The following is a 26,816-nucleotide window of genomic DNA, read 5'->3' on the forward strand; positions in this document are numbered from 1 at the left end:
AAAATTTTTTAAAATGGCTGTTGATTTATTTTTGATGTGACACGCATTCCTGTTTGCTTCCTGTCGGTTGTAAATCTATACGTTTACACATTCCTATGTACTTGTATTACTTTTGTAAATTGTAACGTACACAATAAACTAAAATAACATTTGATTTAGAGGTTAATGTGCACTGATGATGGCTTAATGCCGAAACACATAATGTCAAGTAAAATGTTTTGAAAATGGTTTTAGTTGGTTATTATTTATACTAATATAAAAATAGTCCTGTTTTGTGTTTACTGCGCTTTAAGGGTTGAATTGTGTGACCACTGGTGTTCTAGTAGGTGTTATCCTCAAACATTGAAATAATAACAAAGTACTCAATATTATAACTTGTGTTATATGGCAGCACTCAATGTCCACTTTGAGTCAATGTGTCTGCCAGCACCTCTCGCCTGGTATTGCTTCCACCTGCCGGGTTGGTTCCTCAATCTCAACACTGTGTTTGCCAACGTTTGTGAGATTTTCCTCCCTCCACTTTTCTTCTTCCCAGTCCAGTCGGTAAAGACCGTGGCATTTTGGATACAGGTAAGTAACTATACTAATCTAGAATTTAGAACAGTGTAAGCCCTCAATCTGGCAGTTGTATTTTCTATAGAAGCCCTTGCTGTGTGTCGTAGATGTATTGGTTTTAAAACAAGTACAACTGGACTGGTAATATTTTGAATGGTTGTTCTGACTGTCTTTGTGAACAACACTCACCAAGTGACTGAGGTTTTGTCATTTGTGTAAAACTAACTCTGTTGTGTTTTGATTTATGGACAAATTATGTAATTATTTGTGTGCTCTGTGCCTTGTGCAGTGGTTGATGAAAAGTTGAAATAACGGAAAAATAAATTATTGACATATAACTATCCTTTACTTTTATGTTTGTGTCAAAAACAACTTAGTGGGAAAAGAAACAAAACATTCACTGAAGTATTTATTTATCTAGATACTGTATATAGAAAAACTTGTATAAAATAAATCTATACTGTGGAGTAACTATAGACTTGACCTAGTGTTATTGGACAGACAGGCAGACATATAGTTGGACTTATTGCCCTTTGACCCCAAACTCAATAGATTTGTATCTTGGCCCAAAAGAAACCTATGTAATTCAGTGGTTAGTAATAGTACTCATAATTTCAAACAAAAAATGTCATATGAATATAGGTTGAGAAATGTTTTGTTTAGCCGCTAGCTGCCATTTTGTATTTCTTACAAAAATAATTGATATCTCTAGAACTAGTAAAGCTACATATACTAAACTTTGTACATATGTATTTGCAAGAGGAAAATAAAAAAAGTAACTGTGATTTCTTCAATATTTAAAAATGGCATCAATTAAAAGTTTTAAAAGTGAAATAACAACAAAAAAAACTAGTATAGTTATGAAATATTACAAGATGCTACCTATTTTGCAGTTTTTATAACAATTCCAATGTTACTTTTTTCAACAAAATCTGTCGACATATAAGCGAGCACAATCACTTTAGGTATGCTTGCACAAGCCGGGAGCAGCAAACATTTTGTACTTTGTAAATATGTTGCTTTTGTAATGGTTGACAAAACAGGTAACAGATTTTTTGCTTGAAACGTCACTAAAAGTTACCAAAAGTCACTTCTCAGTAGTAGACACCCTCTCTTGTAATTGTCAACATTTTATATTACTTCCAGTATTTAGAAGATGCAACACAAGTTTCCTGCACATACAGTCTTATCATTATTTAAACTTTGACTGATCTACTTGTATCATTGTCCAAGTAAATATTAGCTTTTTACTAATGTTTAACCTTACTTCTGTGCTTTGATCAGTATTTGTGACCATATTTTGACATTCACATTATCTATATATATAAAAATGAATGTTTGTATGTTTGTCCTTTATGGAATCGTGAACTATTGGACCGATCATGATGAAAATTTGTACGTATATGTATTTTTCCACGGAGAAGGTTTATAAGCTATGCCCATCCCTTTCCCGATTCAGGATTCCGCCCCACTGGTTACAGAAATACCCATAAGAAATGCATTGCAGCAAACATATGTTAACGTCTTTTCAAATTTTTAATCAGCTGTTCTTTGTAAACATATATTACACTTATAGTTTTAAAGCATAGAGTAAGCTTAAGAGAAACGACAAATTTTGTTTAAACTGTTTTTGCAATCACTGTTAAACATAGACTTTACTATCCAGATAATACAATTCAAATTTGACGTAAAAATTCACCTTTAACTGCAATATTTATTTAATATAAACCATGCTCATGCTTGATCAGAAGAGTAATGCAGATATCATAATTACTATCTTACGTTGGCTACAAATATAAAGAATGTTATAAAATCAACCTTAGTTGTTTTTTTTGACAGAAGTATGGTTCTCAAAACTCCGTGTGTACATATTCTCTCGATCGAGACAACAAAGCAAGCTCAATCGTGGCATCGGAGATATAACTAATTTAATCTAAAATTTATTATAGTAAAAAAAAAAATTTACTAAGTAATATAAGGACTTCGGTTCTTAAGATTTGCGTGCGAAGCCGTGGGTAACAGCTAGATAGAGGCAGGAATATGGTACATACCTTCATAATACGCCCAAGAGGCTCACGATGGAACGACTATCAATTATCTCAGCAATGTTTAGAATGTGATAGAAAAAGAATAAGTGAATATAGTGTACTGTTTTCAACGGGAAATTGCGTGCGAAGCCGGGGGCAACTTTTGCAAAAAATTATTGAAATGCGCAGCAAAGCGCGCCGGGCCCGCTAGTTTAAATATAAAACTAACTTTTATTAAAAAAAACCCGTTGATTTTATCAGTAACAGGATATGGGAATTTATTGTTTTGTATTGAAAGGTCAGAGACTTCTTCAAGCCACTTTGCTAGGAACTCTGAATTGACCTTATACTGATTATTATCATTACTGCTCTGTGAAGTATGTTTATTACTCACGATAGTGCTTTAAGTTTAAATTTTATGATCTTACTTGCAGATGTTCCTTCAAGTTTGCATCGTCATCAGCGGCAATTTCAATTTCTTCAACTTCCTGACGATGTCTCTATGCTTGTCTCTTGTTAACGACAGTTTCTTTGCAACAAAAAGTAAGTAGTGGCAATTAAATATTGTTATTTTTACCAAAAAAAAAGGTAGTGATTTATTGACAGTCACTGTTAAGCCACCAGCCATTGGAGAATTAGTGTGTAATCGTAACCTTTACATTTTAATATGCTTAATCATAACTCAGAGTAAAAATTACATGGTTTTGCAGAACAAGAGAACAAATCGAGCAAACTTGGAACAATACTGAGCTACCTGACCTGCCTTGCTGTGTATGGTACAGTGTTGTATGCTACGTATGTGTTGTACTCTATAAAGTTCTATCCGGACGGAAAAATTGAGTCGAAGATTGGTGAGTTTATCATTCAGTTTCATCCATATACTTAAGAAATCATTAGCAGCGGGTTCTCACTCAATAGAGCAATTAGATTTACATAGTGAAGAATGGTTGGTTTTAAAAGCAATCATTGTAAATTATTTGAACACTAATAATATTGCTTATAATAGTAGTTGTTATGCTTAGTACAGCAGTTTCAGAACTATAGAACCTAAACTTGAAATTACTAGAAGCAAGTACAATTTGATAACAGAATATTCAAATAACCATTTTTAAAGTAACTATTAGGTATATATTTGGTAAATTTTGTTGTAACAGGGAGTTTTGATAAAATAAAGTAAAATAAATAGGCACTCCTATAATCAGTAACATTCAAAATAGCAACTCATTTTAATGCAATTTTTATTATTTAGATCGTAACAAACGTTAATTTTTTTCAGCATTCTCCAAGGCAGAATTTGACTTCGCATTGTCTAAGGGCTTGCCCTTAGTAATCTTAGTGGGACTACTGTCTTTCATAGGGACAGCATTCCAAGCCCTGCTTGCAGCTCTGTCCCAGACCTCCTCGTCCTTCTTCTCGAAGATCTTCACCTTGTTGTCCACTGCGTTCTACATCATTGCTGCCATATTCGTGTTCGCTGACAGTCTGGTGAGTATATAGTTGTCAAGTTGTGCCTATCATGGTAGGGACAGCATTCCACCTCCTGCTTGCAGCTCTGTCCTAGACCTCCTCGTCCTTCTTCTAGAAAATTTTCACCTGGTTGTCCACTGTGTTCTACATCATTGCTGCCACATTTGGGTTCGCTGACAGTCTGGTGAGTATATAGTAGTCAAGTTGTGCCTATCATGGTAGGGACAGCATTCCACCTCCTGCTTGCAGCTCTGTCCCAGACCTCCTCGTCCTTCTTCTAGAAAATTTTCACCTGGTTGTCCACTGTGTTCTACATCATTGCTGCCACATTTGTGTTCGCCGTCAGTCTGGTGAGTTTATAGTAGTCAAGTGAAACAAGAAATCAGTAACACTATGTTTAGAGATCTGCAATCTGATCTCGACTTCAGGTAAATAACTAATACATAGTTACAAACTAGGTTAAAATAAACAAATCATACCAAAGCGTTGTGGCACGCCTAAGTCAGGAAACACAACCACCATGTTGTGTGTCAACTTCACTAACTCTAAAAATATGCAATTAATAAAAACTATACACAACACTAATGATTAAAACTGAACTACAGAATACAGGTCACAATACGTTTTCACTCGTCTACTAACCACCTACGACTTGACCAGAGGGCACTAGCCAATGGCAATCGCCACGGCAGACAAAAACTAGATGGCGGAAATAAAAAGGAAGGAGGACAGGAATGAGCCCTTTTGCTATTATTGGTTCATGCTAAATGAACTTTATTAGGCCTAGTGTCAAGATTAGGCCGCTTTGGTTGCCAATTCTAAAAAATGAACTAAAAATAAAACCATAAGTATCAAACGGATCAGATATTTGTAATAAACCAATATGGAGTCACAATATGGTTTTAAGAAGCTCATCTAGCATGAACCAATAATAACAAAAGGGCTCATTCCTGGCCTCCTTCCTTTTTATTTCCGCCATCTAGTTTTTGTCTGCCGTGGCGATTGCCATTGGCTAGTGCCCTCTGTTCAGTCGTAGGTTGTTGGTAGACAAATGCAGACGTATTGTGACCTGTATTCTGTAGTTCAGTTTTAATCATTAGTGTTGTGTATAGTTTTTATTAATTGCATATTTTTAGAGTTAGTGAAGTTGACACACAACATGGTGGTTGTGTTTCCTGACTTAGGCGTGCCACAACGCTTTGGTATGATTTGTTTATTTTAACCTAGTTTGTAACTATGTATTAGTTATTTACCTGAAGTCGAGATCAGATTGCAGATCTCTAAACATAGTGTTACTGATTTCTTGTTTCACTGAACAATGGCAAATGTCCGGAAAAATCCTGTTTCCTTCATAATCCTTCCATCGTCAAAAACAAACTTCAAACAAAGAATAGTAGTCAAGTTGTGCCTACCATGGTAGGAACAGCATTCCAAGCCCTGCTTGCAGCTCTGTACAAATGTTTACAACCTCCTCTCCCCCCCCCAAAAAAAAACAAAAAACATTGGAACCAGCACTACATGGGATAAGCAGTACAACTTTCCCCTTTCTTAACTGCGCTCATGCTTAGGCAATGAGTCAAAGTGGAATGGGACTATGTTGTTCCAGAGCACACAACATTGTGATTGTGATGATATTCCTCTTTCAAAAAGTCCTAACTTTGATGTTGTGTGTAGATGAAAATTCAAGCAAGTAAAAACAATGGTACAATGTGCAGTTTTTCTTCTAGTGCGAGAACAATAAAATACAATGTCTAGCAGTCAAAACCGAATCTCAAATCCACTAAATATTGAAAAATGATTCAGATTTGAAAATCAGTCAATAAGATTTGTTCCAAATTAAATCTACTAGCATTAATTATTGCCTGATCAGCAATATGCAAATTACCAATCACAAGAGAGTGTTTTGTTGTTCATTGTATTTTAAAACCTTTACCTTCATAACCTAATTATCATAATATTTATTAATATGCGTGCAGTTAGCATTTTGTAACATAATACGCCTATTGACATGAGTGTGGGTTATTTTTTGTGTTATCAAGTGGTTTCTAAAGAATTAAGAACACCAGAAATTGGTTTCATTTAGATTAAACTTGGACCATAAAAGGATTTAAAATGTTATAGAGAATCAGGAATTGATTTTTAAGAAACATAATTAGATTAAAGTATCACTTGTTGTATCATGTTCTCTGAGTAGTATTTTTTTTAATATTGACAAGTACCTCGTATCTCTAGAATTTGAAAAGGGAAATCTCTGGTTCAAAGATTTCAACAGAAAGTTTGTATGTAGGTACCGTTCTCCACTTTGCACCCAGCTGGAAATGCCACAGTCCTGCCAGTAGTGAGGGAGTGGCATACTCGCCTGTCACACCTGCACCTCACCAACGCTTACGGGCTATTCAGGCGCATGACAGGTGTCGGAGGCCGGCCAGAGATCATCATCGAAGGAGCCAACGACCTCAAAGGCCCTTGGCTGGAGTACCACTTCCTCTACAAGCCCGGTGATGTCAACAGGAGCCTTCCATTAGTTGGTGAGTGGTTCCAAACAAGTACTGATTTTTGGTAAAATTCATATTCTTAATCAAATTGTAAAATTTAAATCATAATTATTATTGTGTGAAATTTTTGCATAATTACAACCTTTCCAATCCCTTAAAAGCTTATGACATAAAGGGTATTGACAAAAACATACACAATAGAAACAGAACAACTTTCTGGAAAATAGGAAACTAGGTAGTGATATTCAGTTCACTGTTTTCACTCAGTTTACAATGTGTATTTATCAATGAAAGTAATGAAAAAGAAAAATGGTGAAATAACTTGTAGTGATTTACAGTAAATAAATTTAATGATGTAAGTTAGTTCATAAAAGAGGTGTAAAACTAATCGCTAATAGGGATAAAATTTTATTTTTTGTAGCAAAGTTATGGCTAAAAATCTGTATTTTTAAATTTAATTACAAAGTCAATTCTATTGGATGTTGTATGCTATGTTCACATATCAATAGTGTGACATTAAAAAAAATAGTTGGGAGGGTTCAAAATCTATCAAAACTCATTCTTTTCTTTGACTGCCTTAACTTGACTCTTAGTTTGACATTTGTTTTTGACGGTGAAAGGATTGTGAAGGAAACAGGATTTTTCTGGACATTTGCCATTGTTCAGTGATACAAAAAATCAGCAACACGTTTGTTTCGAGATCTGCAATCTGATTTTGTAACAAACCTATGCAGAGTCACAGTATGGTATTAAGAAGTTCATCTAGCATGAACCAACAATACAAAAGGACTCTCTCCTGTTCCCTTCCTTTTTTGCCGCCATCTTATTTCTGCCATGACGATCACCATTTGCTATTGGCCTTTGGTTAGTCGTTGGTGGTTGGTGGACGAATGCAGACCTATTGTGACCTGTATTCTGTAGTTTAGTTCTAATAATTGTGTTGTGTTTTGTTTTTTATTAAGTACATGTTTTAGAGTTAGTGAAGTTGGTGGTTGTGATTCCTGACTTATGCGTGTCACAATGCTCTGGTATGATTTGTTTATTTTAACCTAGTTAGTAATTATGTGTTAGGTTAGTTATTTACCTGAAGAAGAGATCAGATTGCAGATCTCGAAACATTTTTACTTATTTTTTGTATTACTGAACCATGACAAGTTTTTGGAAAAATCCTGTTTCCTTAACTTCACTGTTCTTTTCTAATTTCCCCACTGTTCCTCGATTATTGTTTACCGCACTAATTTTTAAAAACGAATGTTTACTGTCTCAGCACCCCATCAACCGCGGTTGGATTGGCAGATGTGGTTCGCAGCGCTGGGCACGTACCACCAGAACCCATGGCTCATGTCTCTCACCTACCGGATCCTGACCAATCAACCGGAGGTGCTGGCATTGATGGACCAGGCCAACAACCCCTTCAAGGATTCCCCACCCAAGTACCTGAGAGCTGAACTCTACCATTACCATTACACCAGTTGGTCTGAAAGGTATGCTAATTTTGTACTTGGGGTCTAGTACAGCCCTATAGCAGTTTTACCTTGTCATCCGATCCAGACACAGTAAATGACTGTATATTGATGATTGGGAAACCAGATTCATTTGGGGTTGCTGGTGGCTGAGCGGTCTAGGACTTAGATTTGTGCTAGAGATAGCGCAGGTTCAAATCCTTTTTTATTATCAGATAAGATCCTTGCACAGACCAGTTGCCCATCAGCACGGTCAAAATATGACTTAAACAGTAATGGCTTCTTTTTTTTTTAAATAAAATTGTAACCTTTATGCATTTTTTAAAATTTTAATGAAAACCAATGTCAGTTGATAATTTTTTTACAGTAATATGCTTAACAAAATGAGTGATAAATATGGGGAAACTTATGCTTTTGAAAGGCAAACATCTTATGTTCTACAATTTTGACTTTATCGTGCCCATATAAATCTTTCTAGGCATTTTAGGATTTTTAGGAACATTTTTAGAATTATCTATCTGGTCCACGTGAATCATCTTCAAACACCATATTATTGTTTAATCTATAGGAATTAGTTATCGTAGCTGCATAAAAATGTAAACCAAATCCATTCTTTTGTGTGAAATCTTTTTTCTCTGTAAAACATTTTTGTAAGTTGATTTTATGGATTCAAAAGTAAAAATTGATTATATTTTGAAAAAAAAAATTCTAATAAGAGACAATTTTTCTGAACTTTTTTGCCGTTTTAAAGTGGTGTTTAAATGAATTATTCTAAAAACATGAATGTAATCAAAACTAAAAGTAATATTTTTATCTGTAAAGATACATATATCAAATCAAATCACTTTATTCCACATACTTAGTATACGAGGGGGTACCCAAAAAAAACCGGAATTATTTTATAAAAATTATATATTATCAAATTTTTTACAATACGACCTTATCTCCTTCAAAATAATCTCCATTACAACTAATACACTTGTCCCAACGGTATTTCCATTGATCAAAACATTTTTTGTAGTCATCTTTAGAAATGGCTGCAAGCTCGAGCTTCGTTATTTTCTTAACCTCTTCAATGCTGTCAAATCGTTGACCTTTCAAGCCTCTTTTCATGTGTGGAAATAAAAAAAATCGCATGGAGCGATGTCAGGCGAGTAAGGTACGTGGGGCAGCGGAACCATGCCGTTTTTGGCTAAAAACTGCCTAACTGAGATGGCTGTGTGTACCGGTGCGTTGTCGTGGTGGAAGAACCGGTCTCCAGTCTGCCACAAATCGGGTCTTTTCTGGCGAACACTGTTGCGCAATCTTCTTAAAATCTCCAAATAAAATGTTTGGTTGACAGTCTGACCTGGAGGAACAAACTCAGAATGAACAATGCCTTTAGCATCAAAAAAGCAAATCAACATGGTTTTGATGTTTGATTTGACTTGCCAACATTTTTTTGGACGAGGTGAAGATGGCGACTTCCATTGGCTTGACTGTTGCTTCGTTTCTGGGTCATAACCAGTAATTACCTTTTCCAGAAAATCGGGATCATTTTCGAAATGTTCTTTCAGAAGGCGGCAAGTTTCAACTCGATGTGCCTTTTGATGGTCAGTCAGAAGTCAAGGAACAAATTTGGCAGCAACCCTTTTCAGTCATAAATCTCCTGTTAAAATTCGCTGAACCGAGCTCCAAGTTAACCCACTACTCTCTGATAGTTCCTCAATTGTCTGTCGACGGTCGGTGAGCACAAGTTCACGAATTTTCTCAACATTTTCGTCCGTTCGAGAGGTTGATGGACGTCCAGAACGAGGTTTGTCTTCAATCGACATGTCGCCATTTTTAAATCGAGCTAACCACTCGTAGACCTGAGTTTTCCCCATAGCATCATATTTGTAAGCTGTATTCAACATTAAAATAGTTTCTGCAGCATTTTTACCAAGTAAAAAACAAAATTTCACAGCTGCACGTTGTTCACTTAAACTTGCCATGACAAAAAACGAAACGAGAACAAAACAGGGTTAGCGAAAACAGTCACTACGAACGAACAGAATGCACTAGGACAACGGAACTGGGGTCACTGAGCTCGCAATGGGTTGCGCGACACACGCCTAGCGGCAGGAATGTGTACTACACGCTGCCGGCTGCCAGCAATACAATTCCGGTTTTTTTTGGGTACCCCCTCGTATACAAGAAAAACAAAGCTTATTCGTATAGAAAAATCCCAGCAAGACTACAGGTCAGAGTGCTGGTAAGAGTTCTTTCTTATATTTACATACCATTACATAAAAGCTATATTAATGACAGAATAAAAATAAAATTTCTTTAAAAGTATAACCTAAAATACTAACAACTTTGAAAAGAAAGGATTACAACTAATACAAACAACTTGTCTAACAAACAAAAGCAGGTCCACGTCTGAAAATTAATTGCTACATTAATGAAATTGAAATTGACAGGTGCCAAGTTTTATGCAAAGATTAAATTAATCTTTAAATTAAATTAACAAATAGTCATACAACAATTCATTAACAGAGCTTTGGTCCGGTAATTTAGGTGTAAGGTGACAACAACAGCGCCTCTGCAGCCCGCCATCCAACACGAAGTAACCATGCTGTCACCTTCCACTTATACACAATAATGCTGTCACTCTCTGCTTCTTTAATTTCGTTAGGTAAATTTCGATACAGTATTTGGGCCAGATAAAAAGAATTACTAATTTCAGAACTATGAATTAATCTAGGAATGCAATAACCGTAATTATCTTTGAGCCTTGTTGCATAACGATGATGCGTTTCAGTAAAAATCGTTTCTTTATTACTTCTTATGAATAATAACAATGTTTTGATAAAAGCTGTCTTATATTAAGGACAGGAAATTCCACAAAAAATAATAAAGTAGGAAACCTATAGCTCTTTTTTAAAATGGTTTTTACTATTGCTCTCTGTGTGATCGCCAGTGGTTCCAAGATGTCAGCGGAAGCACCACCTCATGCCAGTATACCGTATTGTAACACCGACTGCATGTAGGCAAAGTACACAGTCCTGCACTGATCCACCGTCAAAACCTGACCAAGCTGTGAAAACGCATATATAAGTTTCCCTAAGGCTTTATTCAAATACTGTGTGTGTGGACCCCAGGAGAGTTTATAATCAATGATAACACCCAAATTAATATTTGTACTGGTCCACACGCGCAATTGCTTCACACATTCGACAGCGGATCACCGCAGGAATGCATCCTCAAAGTTCGAAGGCCAGGATCGGTTTGATTTCTGGTAACGATGGGCGAATATTTAGTTTTACTAACATTAACTGTAAGAGAGTTATGGTCAAACCACATTTTAATTTTTGATAAATCTTCCGAAGCATGTTCCAAAACTTCGTCCCACGTGCTGCCGGCAGAGACAACAGCCGTGTCGTCAGCAAACAAAAATAATTTTCCTTTGACATTTAATTTCGAGACATTATTGATATAAATTAAGAAGAGGCCCCAAAGTGCTTCCTTGGAGAACTCCAAAATCAACACCAGCATTGTCACTCTTGATTCCATTTATAGAAACTACCTGAATCCGATTCTGGAAGTATCTCCTGAACCACTCTAATTCTTTACTCCTTACACCAGTTGCATCTAATTTTGCAATAAGCTTTGCCCTGTCAACAGAATCAAAGGCCTTTGCCATATCTAAAAATGTAATCAGCTAAAAATCAGTAAAAGGAGGCTTTTAAACCAGACCTATATAAAGGAACAACTTTGGCAATTTTAAGTGCATTTGGAAACTGTTCAATACGAATACTAAGATTAATAATATGTAAGAGAGGAGGCGATAAGGATTTAATATTGTCTTTAATTATTTTTGAAGGAATTGCGTCAAAACCAGGCGCCGATCTTCTCCTAATACCTTGAACTAAGTTACAAAGTTCTTCCTGAGTGACAGGCTGCATTTGAAAAACTGACTCTACTCTATAGTCGGCATCATTCACCTCCGCCTGTCCCCAAGGATGTATGAGGGGGTACCCAAAAAAAACCGGAATTGTATTGCTGGCAGCCGGCAGCGTGTAGTACACATTCCTGCCGCTAGGCGTGTGTCGCGCAACCCATTGCGAGCTCAGTGACCCCAGTTCCGTTGTCCTAGTGCATTCTGTTCGTTCGTAATGACTGTTTTTGCTAACCCTGTTTTGTTCTTGTTTCGTTTTTTGTCATGGCAAGTTTAAGTGAACAACGTGCAGCTGTGAAATTTTGTTTTTTACTTGGTAAAAATGCTACAGAAACTATTTTAATGTTGAATACAGCTTACAAAGATGATGCTATGGGGAAAACTCAGGTCTACAAGTGGTTCGCTCGATTTAAAAATGGTGACATGTCGATTGAAGACAAACCTCGTTCTGGACGTCCATCAACCTCTCGAACGGACGAAAATGTTGAGAAAATTCGTGAACTGTAATATACTATTACTATTATACACTTTAAATAAATGGTTAAACTTAATTTGTATTCTGATGATTATAGCTAGAAATAACAAATAACTCAGTATGATATAAATGTGAACTTTAATGATGATAAATTAATTGACATACAAGTTTGAATTTTGAAACAAGATGGAGGATACAATAATAATGGTAAATTTTTAAATACAGTTCTTAAATTTTAGGGCAGGGTGGTCGTGCTGGCTTAATGAAATATAAATATTGGGTATTTTTTTTAATAAAGATATTGTAATTTTGAAAAATAATTTTGTTAAATTTTAATTATATTAATTTTGAATTATTAGCCAAATCGAATGTTCCTGGGTTTTATGTTCTTCCAATGAATCACTTAAACTTAAAAGGAATTTTCTCACCCAATGTCTGTCTTCTGCTTCTTTGTACTTCAGTGATAATAAGAATTTAATAAAGTAACCTTTCAAATACTGCTGAATAGATGTAACCAGTTTCTTTATAATAATAATCTTGCTTCACTTCTTCCAGATCCCTCTCTCCTCTTCACCTTTCAAATATCTGCTCTCTTCACTCATCAACAATCATTCCTGCACACTGTATCACTGACTTTAGTTCACTTTATAACTTTTGAGTTTTTATATGTAATAAGGTGGATTTTGATTAATTTTGATTTCGTATTTATTATTGTTTGTAGTTAAATTTGAGACAATTTATAAATAATTATTCCTTAATTATTATTACTAATAAATTTCTAAATTAAATTAGGCCTAAGTTTTGAAATGAATGTGAGATGGGTGTATGAAATGAGTCATTACAATATCCCCTCAGAAATCATGTGAAATAAATGAACATGGTTACGATACAATGACGAATGAATAGCAAATGATACATATAGATGTGTGATACTTAAAGAGAAGGATGAACCACATTAAATGAGTGAATTAATTGATGATCATACATACTATTTAATAAATTTAATTAACAAACAAACAATAGGGAAAAAGGAGAACAAAATTAAAATTAGGGTTAGGTAGTATTTAAGCTAAGCCAACGAACAAAGTTACAAGTTTCTTAGTATGCAATAAACAAACAATAGAGAAACATTGGATCAATGGCAAATATTTAATCAATGTCAAAGGACATAGGTTTTTTTTTTTTTTTTTTTTTTTTTTTTTTTTTTTTGGAAATACACATTTAATGAATTGTGTACCGAATAGCGGTATACTTTCCACTAACAAATTATTATCCCCTCCTGATAGGAAAATGTTTATATAGTATTGATTAAAAGTGTCTATGTCACTGGGTGTATAGTTGCACTGTTTATTTAAGGAAATAGTATTAATTTTACGCACGTCCCAACGCGTCAACTTCAGTATCTTCTGTAGCGTTGTTGACCGAGTTTTTATATGGCTTCAAAGAGGATATATGATAAGGTCCATATACATGCTCTTTGGATAAATCAGAAATTTGGTAGGTCGATTTCCCGAGGATTTCTTGAATTATGAATGGTCCTTCGTACACTTCAAATAATTTTGATGTTTCACCAGCTATAGCTTTAGAAAGGTGATGGGACTTTACCAATACTTGGTCATTAATTTGGAGAGAAACTGGTTTTCTCTTTTCATTTATCTTATCAGATCTCTTCTTTCTACTTTCTTCAAGTTTACGCCTTGCAATCAGTAGTTTGTGTTCGATTGGTACTTCTTCAGCTAGAGGGTTTGATACATATTTTTCCCAAAATCTGATATTTCTTGTTCCAAACTGTAGTTCGTTTGGTGTGAATCCAGTTGATTCATGGTAAATTTCATTAAGACATTCATTTATAACAGGTACATATTTCACCCATCTCTTATGATTCTGTGAACAATACGTTCTGAGACAACGCTTTATTTCTCTAATTGGCCGTTCTGCCAAATTAAAACTGGGGTGATACATTGGACTGTATATTAATTGTATGCTGTGGGATTCAAATTTCCTGATCCATTCGTTACTTTTAAATTGGGTTCCGTTATCTGATTGAATTCGTTTAGGAAAACCGTAATTAGGAAAGTGATGGTGAAATAATTTATGTAATATACTTCTGGTTGTTGCTCTTTGCAGTGGATAAAGTTTAACGAATTTGGTAAATATGTCAATAACAATTAACATGTATTTTGTATTTCCTACACTAGTCGGTAAGGGACCTATGATGTCAACTGCTAACTGGTCATTCTTCTCTTTGCATTTAACTCCTTTGGCTTGACTGTTGAGTGGATGGTTGTTGATTTTGCAGCGCTGACATTTATCACATGATGATAACAGTTGCCTGATTGTTCGATGCATATTCTTGAAAATAAAATTTTCACGCAGTAACAGGAAACATTTTTTTGCACCGCAGTGTAGATAGTAGAGATGGCATTCTAGTATTAGTGGTTTAATTACTGATTCTGGGATGACTATAAGCCATTTGCCCTTAAAATTTTGTAGTAAAGTGTTGTCATATAAACGATAATTAGTATATAATTGTTGAAATTAATTTGTTTCCATAGGTGACTGTAAGATTTCTATAAGTGGTTGTAGTTTAGGGTCTTGATGTTGGAGCTGAGGTAAGTTTCGGAGTTGATCTTGTAGATGTTGGTCGGGAATTCTCTCGATGTAATGAATAGATAACTCAGTGAGGTTGTTTGCATCGCTTGACATGTGTTGTGGGAATATACGACTGAGAGTGTCAGCAGTAATGTTGTCCGTCCCTTTGCAATGGATTATTTTAAAGTCGTACTCTTGTATAGCCAATATCCATCTTGCTAATCTATTGTTTAGCAAACGGCAGGTTTTCAAAAAGGTTAAGGCGTGGTTATCTGTAATTACTGTTAACTTAACGCCCATAACAATGTATCGACACTTCTGTAGGCAGTGGATTATAGCCAATAATTCCTTTTCGGTTGTGGTGAAACGCTGTTCTGCTGGTTGTAATGTGCGTGATATGAACATAATTGCAGCTTTTTCGTTATTTTCTTTTATTTGATATAGATGTCCGCCAATTGCAAATTCGGACGCATCGGTCTGTAAGTAGAATTCTTTGGATGGATCGGGGTGTGTTAGAGTGTTAATTTTTATGAACAGCTGTTTAATTTTGTTGAATGTTGTATCATCATCTCTAGTCCAATTAAATTTAACCTTCTTTGACGTCAGTCGTAATAGTGGCTGGACTGTTTCAGAGAATTTATGAATAAATTTATTGTAATAATTGATACATCCGAGGAATGCTTTTAATTGTGTACGACTTCTGGGAGTTGGGAAGTTTAGAATTGGATCAATCTTACTGTTATCCATACGAAGACCTTCATTTGTTAGAGTAAAACCTAGGAATGGTACAGAATCTTTACAGAATTGAGATTTTTCAAAGTTTATTGTCATGTTGGCTTCAGCTAGCTTTTTGAATAATATTATGTATTCTAGGTGTTGTAGATGTGTATTGAAATCGGGGGAAATGATACATATGTCATCAACGTAAATTGCTGTGAAAGCTTCTATCTCATCATCAAACACGTTATCAAGAGCTCTTACTAGTGCAGCTTGGGAGGTAGAAATTCCAAATGGTGTGACTTTGTACTGGTAGGTCTTGCCTCTAAATTGGAATGCGGTGTATTGACGCGAAGTTTTAGTAAGTGGGATTTGCCAATATGAAGCCGTTAAGTCTACACTGCTTATGAATTTTGCGTTTCTACATTTACTCAGAATTTCGCTAACACTGCGGTTACATTCGAAATCTGGTTTAATTATTGCGTTTACTTTGCGGCCATCTAAACACAATCGAATTTCTCCAGACTTTTTAATTACTGGGATGATAGCATTTACGTAGGTACTTTTGCTTCTCTCGATTATGTTAAGGTTCTCCATGCGTTGAATCTCAGCTTGTACAGCGTCTTGGTACGCTTGAGGTACTGGATAGGTTAATGATTTAAAATTTTTAGGATTTTCTATATTTAATTCGTGTTCATATTTAGTGCAACATCCGGGTTTGTCTGAGAAAACGTCTCTATATCGGTATAGTAGATTGATCAAACATTGTTTTTGTTCTTCATTTATGTAGTTATTAGGGATTAGAGTTTTCATTATATCTTCCACCGACATTTTATCTTTGGATGATATATTGTGTTGTGCATCAATGTAATCATTATTCTCATTATTAATCTTGTTATCTTCCCATTGTTTTATAGTGCCATACTCATTAAATGTTGACATTGAGTCATTAAAATCTTCCATAAGCATAACGCCTTGTTGAGTGGTGATTTCACATAAGTGCCCTTCATTTATTGCCATCACAAACTTCGTTATAACATTTGTATTGTTTATTTTCATATTTATTGTATTATTATTAAAGTTCAGCTCTGCTTTCCATAATACTAGCATATCCATTCCTAAAATCACTGGTTTGACAAGATGCGGTACTATAAGGAATTGTATGTGAGTAGTCTCATCAGCTACCGTGATAGGTACATATATGACTCGGTTGATTCGTTTTGAAATGTTTCCAATAGCAGTTTTGATGGTAGTATTGGCTAGGGGCAGTTCTTCAAATGGCTTTAATGATTGTTGGTTGTCCATAAACCAAGACTCTGACAAACAAGTAATAGATGATCCGGAATCAATTAAGGCATTAGTTTCTACATTATTAATTTTGATGTTAATTTCTGGACATCTTATTTGTATAGGATTAGTTATTAGTGGATGTTCTATTTTTTCCTCAAAAAGGAAATCTTTATCACATATTATGTTGTTAACTTGAAATTCACTACTAGGGTTATAGTTTGAATAATAATTCTGATTTAAATATCCGAGGTCGTTTTCTAGCGCTGTAGTTTCGTATTTTATTTCTGGTGCGATGTTTCCTCGGTTCTGTTCTACAGCGCGCAGCCGTTTCCCGCCGCTGGAACGTCTTCGCTGCGGTCGTTGCCGGTACTAGAAGGTGGATTTCGAGCATTTTCTCCCTGCCGCACGATAGTGCATACTTGTGCCTGTTCTGTGGTGGGGTGATGTCTGTCGTTTCCTGGGTAGTAATGGGTATTCTGTCGATTTTGGTAGTGGTCTTTGTATGGTTGTGTCTTACTCTTGAATTCATTATCATTACGACTGTTGTATGGGTGGTAATAGTTCTTGTTATGTTGGTTTCGATCATTATAATGTTGATTTTGTCCGTGATATTGATTCCTTGGCTGATATGCTCTTTGTTCAATGTTATTATGTGGTGTGACTGGGAATTGATGAGATTGGTGAGGTTTCTGGTGTATTGGCTTATAACCAGATGAATTGTGATTTTGGGATGAAATTATTTTGTTCCGTTTTGGGCCGTCTCGGATGTCTTCTCGTTGAAGTAATCGTTCGAACTCTTTAATGGTGTTAATGTTTTGAACGCTCCGGCTGTCCTAAATAATTTGTTCAAACCGTTCCGATAAAATGGTGACGATTTCTTCTTCGGTTATTGGTGGGGTAATCGATTGTAGTGTGATAACACGCTCGGTGAAGTATTCAGCACGAGTCAATGTTCCATTATTCTTGTAATGTTCTGATTCTATTTTTGCACGTATGCCGCGTTGCACATCACGACTCCAATATTTCGTAGTAAATTCTTGTGCAAAATCCTCCCAGCTTTTAATATCGTGTTTTATTAATTGGAACCATCGTGACGCGTGACCTTCGAGACTACTTTCTAATATGTCAATGAGATGTTCAGTGTTAGATGTGTGTGTGAGTTGCACACGACCTATATTTTTTTCGTAATACCTTCTAATTTTTTGTAAAAATTCCATTGGACTGGTAGAACGTCCGTTGAATTTTGGCACTTGTCTGTCTACAGAATCTCCTCCGGTACAAATGACTTGCAATGGTTCACATGGTTTCGTCTCAATTTGAGATTTAGATTTAATATTTTCTAATTCACATTCATATTTATTAATACACTCGGCTAGATTGTTTATTCTATCATGATTGTTTTGGATTTGTGGTTGAATTTCATTTATAATGGTTTTGATTTGTATTTTATTTGTTTCCGCGTTTTCATGTCGTACTTGGTCTATAGCATTTTTTATTTCAAAAGCAATTTTATTTTCTAGAGTTTGATTTTTGTTTTGTACCGATTCTAATATCTTGGATTGTTGGTTATTCATCTGTTGGTTTACAAATATCTTATGTTCTTCAAAACTATGATTTAATTCTCCTCTAATGCTGTCAGTGGATTCTTTAATTTTCAGGTCTATTTTTTCACGGAATTGATCTTGATTGTCCCTTATAGCGTTCAATTCATTTCGGAATTCAGTTTGTCACTCGCAGTTCATTAATTTGTCCCTCGAGTGTCTCCTTACAAGTTTTGATTTCATGGCTAAGTTCGATTTTAGTTTTAGAAATACAATCCCTTATTGCGTTTAGGTTTTCGTTTAACTCAAATTTAGAGTTAATAAAATTTTCATTAAGTTGTTTTAAACCGTTCATGATAGCATGAAGAGCTGTCGATTGGGATTCGTCAGCGGTTTGTTTATTTGACCTGTCACTGCCAATGGCATCAACTGATTGAGTATAATGAGAATGTTCAACTACGTTTAGTGTGGGAGGCGCAGTAGCTCCATCTTCACGTCTCTGCAGGGAATCAGGGAAATTTGCCGCGTAGGTGTTGGTAGCACTGTTTTCATTCATCCGTGATTGGTTGTCGACCGCTGTGAGAATGTTGACTTGGTTAGCGCGAGGAATTAAGGGCGTTTGTTCTGCTTCTTCTCTCTGTCCGCTTTCGTCTTCGATACCGGAATTAATGGCGTCTTTGTTTACGTTTAGCACTTGGTTATTTTCCATATTATCTGTTGGGAATGGGTACCGTTTAGGGTATCTTAAATTAAAATCACGGGACATTAATTGCGATAAAAAATAGAATAATATTACAGGACTAATGTCTTGTTAATTAAATGTTTATACGGTGAGTTATTAAATAACCTATAGCCTATTGACAGACAATATGAATAAATGACAACTAACTACGTACAGTACTTATGTCTAGGCTATTCTTACGATCTAGAAAATTGTCTCAAATCAAAGATTATTAATATTTCATTAAGCCACTACGTTGGACGCCAATTTTGTAATATACTATTACTATTATACACTTTAAATAAATGGTTAAACTTAATTTGTATTCTGATGATTATAGCTAGAAATAACAAATAACTCAGTATGATATAAATGTGAACTTTAATGATGATAAATTAATTGACATACAAGTTTGAATTTTGAAACAAGATGGAGGATACAATAATAATGGTAAATTTTTAAATACAGTTCTTAAATTTTAGGGCAGGGTGGTCGTGCTGGCTTAATGAAATATAAATATTGGGTATTTTTTTTAATAAAGATATTGTAATTTTGAAAAATAATTTTGTTAAATTTTAATTATATTAATTTTGAATTATTAGCCAAATCGAATGTTCCTGGGTTTTATGTTCTTCCAATGAATCACTTAAACTTAAAAGGAATTTTCTCACCCAATGTCTGTCTTCTGCTTCTTTGTACTTCAGTGATAATAAGAATTTAATAAAGTAACCTTTCAAATACTGCTGAATAGATGTAACCAGTTTCTTTATAATAATAATCTTGCTTCACTTCTTCCAGATCCCTCTCTCCTCTTCACCTTTCAAATATCTGCTCTCTTCACTCATCAACAATCATCCCTGCACACTGTATCACTGACTTTAGTTCACTTTATAACTTTTGAGTTTTTATATGTAATAAGGTGGATTTTGATTAATTTTGATTTCGTATTTATTATTGTTTGTAGTTAAATTTGAGACAATTTGTAAATAATTATTCCTTAATTATTATTACTAATAAATTTCTAAATTAAATTAGGCCTAAGTTTTGAAATGAATGTGAGATGGGTGTATGAAATGAGTCATTACAGAACTTGTGCTCACCGACCGTCGACAGACAATTGAGGAACTGTCAGAGAGTAGTGGGTTAACTTGGAGCTCGGTTCAGCGAATTTTAACAGGAGATTTAGGACTGAAAAGGGTTGCTGCCAAATTTGTTCCTCGACTTCTGACTGACCATCAAAAGGCACATCGAGTTGAAACTTGCCGCCTTCTAAAAGAACATCTCGAAAATGATCCCGATTTTCTGGAAAAGGTAATTACTGGTGATGAGTCATGGTGCTATGGTTATGACCCAGAAACGAAGCAACAGTCAAGCCAATGGAAGTCGCCATCTTCACCTCGTCCAAAAAAATGTCGGCAAGTCAAATCAAACATCAAAACCATGTTGATTTGCTTTTTTGATGCTAAAGGCATTGTTCATTCTGAGTTTGTTCCTCCAGGTCAGACTGTCAACCAAACATTTTATTTGGAGATTGTAAGAAGATTGCGCAACAGTGTTCGCCAGAAAAGACCCGATTTGTGGCAGACTGGAGACTGGTTCTTCCACCACGACAACGCACCGGCACACACAGCCATCTCAGTTAGGCAGTTTTTAGCCAAAAACGGCATGGTTCCGCTGCCCCACGCACCTTACTCGCCTGACCTCGCTCCATGGGACTTTTTTTTATTTCCACACATGAAAAGAGGCTTGAAAGGTCAACGATTTGACAGCGTTGAAGAGGTTAAGAAAAAAACGAAGATCAAGCTTGCAGCCATTTCTAAAGATGACTACAAAAAATGTTTTGATCAATGGAAATACCGTTGGGACAAGTGTATTAGTTGTAATGGAGATTATTTTGAAGGAGATAAGGTCGTATTGTAAAAATTTGATAATATATAATTTTTATAAAATAATTCCGGTTTTTTTTTGGGTACCCCCTCGTATAGCATTTGTTAACTGTAACCCCACAAAGGTAAAATAGTTCTCATATAGAAACAGTGTAGTGTATTATCTGGAGCGTAATTTTGTAATTTTTGTTATGAATTAAAAAAAATTCTAGTTTACTGATGGTAATATTGTGCTTTAATCGTGTTACAGACTCACAAACAAGTGGTGGACCAGGGAAAAGGTTGGGGAATACTTTCCCACATTCTCCAAAGATCACAAACCACTGTTAGAGTACCTGCGTAACCTCAAAATGTTGTCCCAGGAGAGCCACAAGTCAACTGTAAATCAGTATGCAAAAAGTAAGTTTTGGATGGAATCCATATTTTTTGTAGAATATATTTATTTATATCTATAGTCTCATCTAATGAAATAAACAGTATGCTATCATATGGTTACTAAGTAGGTTAGGAACCTTGTACACTAGGGATGCGGTTATACTAAGGGGGAAAAAATTAGGGAAATATTCTAGGATACGTTCAGTTCATAAAATATACATAAAACCGTTCCTCTAATACGTGATCTACTTTGCTTTGTTTAGTGTCTATCTGTCTGTCTGTGTTTTAGTTTTCTTCAAGTTACATTTTTTGCATAGTTTCAAAATGGTGGCCTTTTAAAAATGTTTAATAAAAATTTCATGACAACCGATGAAGTAAATGAAATTGTTTCAAAACTTAACCCATTGCGGATCAACGACGTGAGGGTGACGCGGAGCGAGGCGTGGACCAAAAGCACAATGACGTGACCCTCACGCGGATGACGTGGTACGGATGACTCATTTGTTTTGAACGCTTATCGCTGTTATAAGCCTCGGAGATATTTATAGTCAGTTTTCCTGGACTGGCTTCCTATCTTATCTCTGGTACTCATCCACAAATACTCCCCTCGTTATCGGTCAATAACGTTATTATTTGCGACAAATTGTTTGTCTGAGGCGTACAGTCGTGGAGTTCGATTTTCCTTTGCCTCATGTGCGTGTACGTAAATAAAATGGGTGACAATTTACGATCATCTGAATTAGATAGACTATTATTAGAAAGTGGAAGTGATGAAAGTGATATCGATAGTGTTATTGAGGATGGAGACGGTTCCATCACGCGTATTTGTCCACGTTTTCATAATTACGCGGATACTAATGTTGACAGTGACGAGCGGGCTAGTGACCATGATTCAGATGTTCAGACTATTTCAGACATTGTTCCTGGGACACCACCGGATGTGGAAACTCTATTTCAACATCATTTCAATATCAATAAAAACGCTCAAAGTAGTGCTTCCGAGGATATTTATGAATATACTTCTAGTATAATATACTTGTCTAATATGATCTGTATAATGTTTATATAACACTAGCAGTTGCCCGCTGCTTCGCATGCAATTTCCCGTTGAAAACAGTACACTATATTCACTTATTCTTTTTCTATCACATTCTAAACATTGCTGAGATAATTGATAGTCGTTCCTTCGTGAGCCTCTTGGGCGCATTATGAAGGTATGTACCATATTCCTGCCTCTATCTTTCGTGGTTTTTGCTAGGTGTTGATAAGTTATTCAGAACAATTAATGTATATGGATGAATCTCGGTAAACTAATTAGGTTATAAAGAATCAAATTCGGTCTGTTAAAATTAATTTTCTGTCTAAGATATTTCCAGTATTATTTAGGAGTGTGCCTTCAAGAAAATGCCCAAATCAAAGAAACCCAATTTCGATCATAAATTGTCTTCTTTCGGCTCTTTTCATTTACCTTTGATGTAACCAAATTCGATTACCTTATGTGCAAACATTCACGGATTTGTACAATGAGGTTGTTTTCATAATAGTGTTTAATAGTATTTTCATTGCATTAGATAGTTTATTAATCATTGGTGCAATCTGAATTTTAAATTAGGCAATGACGTCTTCTATACAACCTGCATTACACTACTGATAAAGCACTTTACAATAAAAATTTTCTAAATTTTAAATGTAAACAAATGTTTCTGCCTCTTTGATAAACTTAAGCTGAAAGTATTAACAGCTGTTAAGTATCAGTTCGCTTTGTATTACGTGTCGTAGCGCAGTCTGTCGGATCCAATATAAAACACTCCAATATCAACAACAATTTATAATTAAAAAATTAATTAAATAAACTATTTAAATTGGGCCAAATTGTGAATCTAAACCATTCTCGAATTCCACTGAAACCACACACAAAATTTCATCAAAATCGGTCCAATAGTTTCTGAGTCTATAAAGGACAAACACACAAACATTCATTTATATATATATAGATAAATAACAACATAAACAAACAAAACATGTATAATTAGCGAGCGCGCTAAGCAGGCAGGTAGGCGTGCAAACACTGCGGGTGCTGCGTTGTATTACGGATTAATTCGTACTCTAAGGCCCGCGCGCGCGCCGTTTTCACGATCCGCAATGGGTTAAGGATAAATTGTAAAAGGAAAATTAATTTGTATCTGTATATACACTTATTAATTGAAGTGGATTGAACTAGTAGGAAATACACATTTGTTCTGTCATTTACCATCTGTTCGTAACGAATAAGGTATTAAAATGGTCTATCTTTTTACAAGCACCTTTAGGTACACAAATAGGTAGTATTTTCTCTTCTCATTTTTATGAAATTTTAAATGTGTACATCAAAATTTCATAAAAATGTAAGAAACTACAAGAAAATCGCACTGTCTCTGGCTACCAAATGTAAGGTAGTAAGAAAAACAAATTTCTTATTTTAGAAATAAAAAAAGTTAAAACAATAAATAAAAACAAAACAAAACTTGCAAAATGTTTGCCCATATATTAAAAATATTATTCGAAATACATCCTTTCCGAAGCTGTTCTTATTCTTGAAAGCAAGATTTATCCACTACCGGCTTGCTAGACCTGACATAGCTTCACCAGAGCCCCGTTAGCCGTCTCTTTGAGCCGTTGCCCGTCCCTCATAACGAGGACGAGGGTTTGGACTTTTAAGGGACTAAAAAGATTGCAAGCTGCAGAAATGAGGTTTTTAAGAGGGATAGAGAAGACTACAAGAAGAGATAGAATAAGGAACGAAATAACCAGAGAAAGATTGAAGGTAGTTTCACTGCAAGAGACAATGGAAAGAAGAAGAATACAGTGGATGGGGCATGTGAAGAGGATGGGAGATAATAGAATGCCTAGAATAGCACTGGAGAAGGAGGAAAGAGGAAGAAGACCGAGAGGAAGATGGGAGGATTAAGTGTGGAAAGACATAGAGAGAAGGGGACTACAGAAAATGCAGGTGGAGGAAGAGGAGACCTGGAATGACAGACAAAAGTGGAGGAGGCTGTGTACGACGACCCGTGATAACTGAAACGTCAGATGATGATGATGATGATTCAAAATACAGCCAAATTGTAGGAAATTTTATCCTGAAGACAGAAATGTATAATGTTAAACAGTTTATATAAATAACGTTATTTTATGTTTATTTTTTGAAAAAGTCCAAATTTGATCTTTTTTATACTTGCTGTAGTTATATAACATATTGATGTAACAATGTTCTTACTTTTTATATTAAACTAAATATAGTAGAAATACAACATTTAGAATAGCCTACTTGTAGCAAAATTTGTCATGAATACATTTGCTGGAAGATTTTTTAAGAATATTCATAATATTTACATATAATATCTTTTATGAAAATGTAAACAGTATTTATGCAATAAAATAATTTTTAACAATTAGTAACTACATAACAACGAATTGAAAAGGAAACAAGCACAAATAGGCTGTAAATATCGAAATTCATACGTTTGTATCTGAGCAACAACAAACAATGCATAAGTTGGAAACAAGGAGATGATTAAAACGATGTAGACTAATGTTTGGTACAGACTTCGAGCAATTCAATGACCAATGAATATCACAGGCTTTCGAACGGTATAGGTTGTAATGGGATATGACCGGTATTAGCGTCGGTAAAATGAATTTATTTCATTTTGTCATACAACGTGGTCAGCCCTTCAGTGGCATTCCTAGTGATGGGTAAATCCAGAATTTCTAAATCCTGAATTCGATACTGAATCTTAAAAAATCGATTCTTGATGCTCGAATCCTAATAGCTTTCCTTAGCTTAAGAAAGATTTAAATAAAATCACCACAAATCCAATATCGGTCCTGTTGCTACGATGATACCAACACTAATGTATGATGATCTGTCAATTAGGTAATCTATTTTTGGCTTTTAACCCTCAAACAGGTGGTGTTTGTACTGGCACCCTATTTTAAGCCATTTGTAAGAGTTACATTAAACTGTTATACAGGGTTGGACAAAAGTGTGGAACGACATTCTCTACAAATACCAAATTCACCACACTATACCTACTAAAAAGAAATGGTGCTTTTTAGTGACCTTTGGGAATTTGTCTCTTTTTCCAAAATGGGGGTTATGGGGGGTAACCCCAAAATTTCATATGGCACGCACCATCATGCGATACCTGATTAGAAAGGTTTTGTTAAAAGAAGACAAATGGTGAAAACTAAAGGTGTCTATCTTGTCCCATAACAAAAAGGCGCTTTTTTGAATTGTTTGCACAGTACGCACTTTTATCTTCTTAACCATTTCATCAAGATGATCTGAACTCTGCACATTTTTATAAATTATTGTATCCTTATAATATTACCTTGTATTTGTTAAAATTATAAAAAAATTACATTGCTCGATTAAATTGCCTGCTTTTAGAAAACCAAAATACCTTGGCAGTCTAATAACCGTAAGCCTTATCAGTTGCCCTGATACCTGACTGCCATAGTTGTAACCCAGCAGTCCTTCAGTATTGTGCAAGTCTTCTTCAAGTCAAGAATTGTTTCCAATGACAATGGAGCTAAGTGAAAGTGAGCGATTACTTTATTAATGATGCAAGGTTTTGGCAATAGAATTAGATCTTACGAAGAGGTAAAAAGTTTGTTTAACAACACCTTCCCAGATCACAACCCTGTATCAAAATCTGTCGTTTATAAAACGGTTCAACGTTTTGAAGAAACTGGCAGTGTTAACAATCGTCCCAAACCTGGAAGACCAAGATCAGCATTAAACGAGCTGCTTTTTATTGGATGTTTTACAATCTGTAGTGGAAAATCCTCATGTTTCAACAACTTCGATCTCTCAAACTGTTGGTACAGTATATCTAAAAGATCGGTCCTTAGAGTTTTGCATCGGAACCATTACAAACTGTATCAAATTCATATAGTCCATGAACTGTCAGAAGATAACTGTGATCGTAGGCTAGAGTTTTGCGAACTTATGATGGCAAACATAGACAACAACACGATTGGACTGAATAATATTGTTTTCTCTGACGAAGTGACTTTTATGTTAAACGGTAACATCAACCGGCACGATTGTCGTTATTGGTCTAATATCAAACCTCACTGGAAATCTTAATGCTGATTGTTGTCAAAGGATGCTTGAAGAACAAATTGACCCGGCGATTCACCAAGTTTTTGAAAATATCGATCAAGTTTGGTTTCAGCAAGATGGGGCTCATCCACATTATGGATTAAATGTCCGTGCTTATTTGAATGAAATATTTCCAAATTGATG

At 35.2% G+C, this 26,816-nt stretch overlaps 1 protein-coding gene across 3 annotated transcripts in view; it reads left to right on the forward strand.

The window, feature by feature from the left end:
• Positions 1-26,816, forward strand: part of LOC124359003 (lipase maturation factor 2-like) — a 60,521-nt gene that overhangs the window by 24,910 nt on the left and 8,795 nt on the right. For all 3 annotated transcript variants that reach the window (XM_046811331.1, XM_046811332.1, XM_046811333.1), the window contains exons 5-11: positions 392-570; positions 3,017-3,125; positions 3,293-3,433; positions 3,859-4,067; positions 6,337-6,577; positions 7,812-8,028; positions 21,399-21,547. In XM_046811331.1, the coding sequence (XP_046667287.1) occupies positions 392-570; positions 3,017-3,125; positions 3,293-3,433; positions 3,859-4,067; positions 6,337-6,577; positions 7,812-8,028; positions 21,399-21,547 (1,245 nt within the window). The remainder of the gene's footprint in view (positions 1-391; positions 571-3,016; positions 3,126-3,292; positions 3,434-3,858; positions 4,068-6,336; positions 6,578-7,811; positions 8,029-21,398; positions 21,548-26,816) is intronic.

The sequence above is a fragment of the Homalodisca vitripennis genome, chromosome 4 (genome assembly GCF_021130785.1).
Source record: "Homalodisca vitripennis isolate AUS2020 chromosome 4, UT_GWSS_2.1, whole genome shotgun sequence".
NCBI classification, from domain to species: Eukaryota; Metazoa; Arthropoda; class Insecta; order Hemiptera; family Cicadellidae; genus Homalodisca; species Homalodisca vitripennis.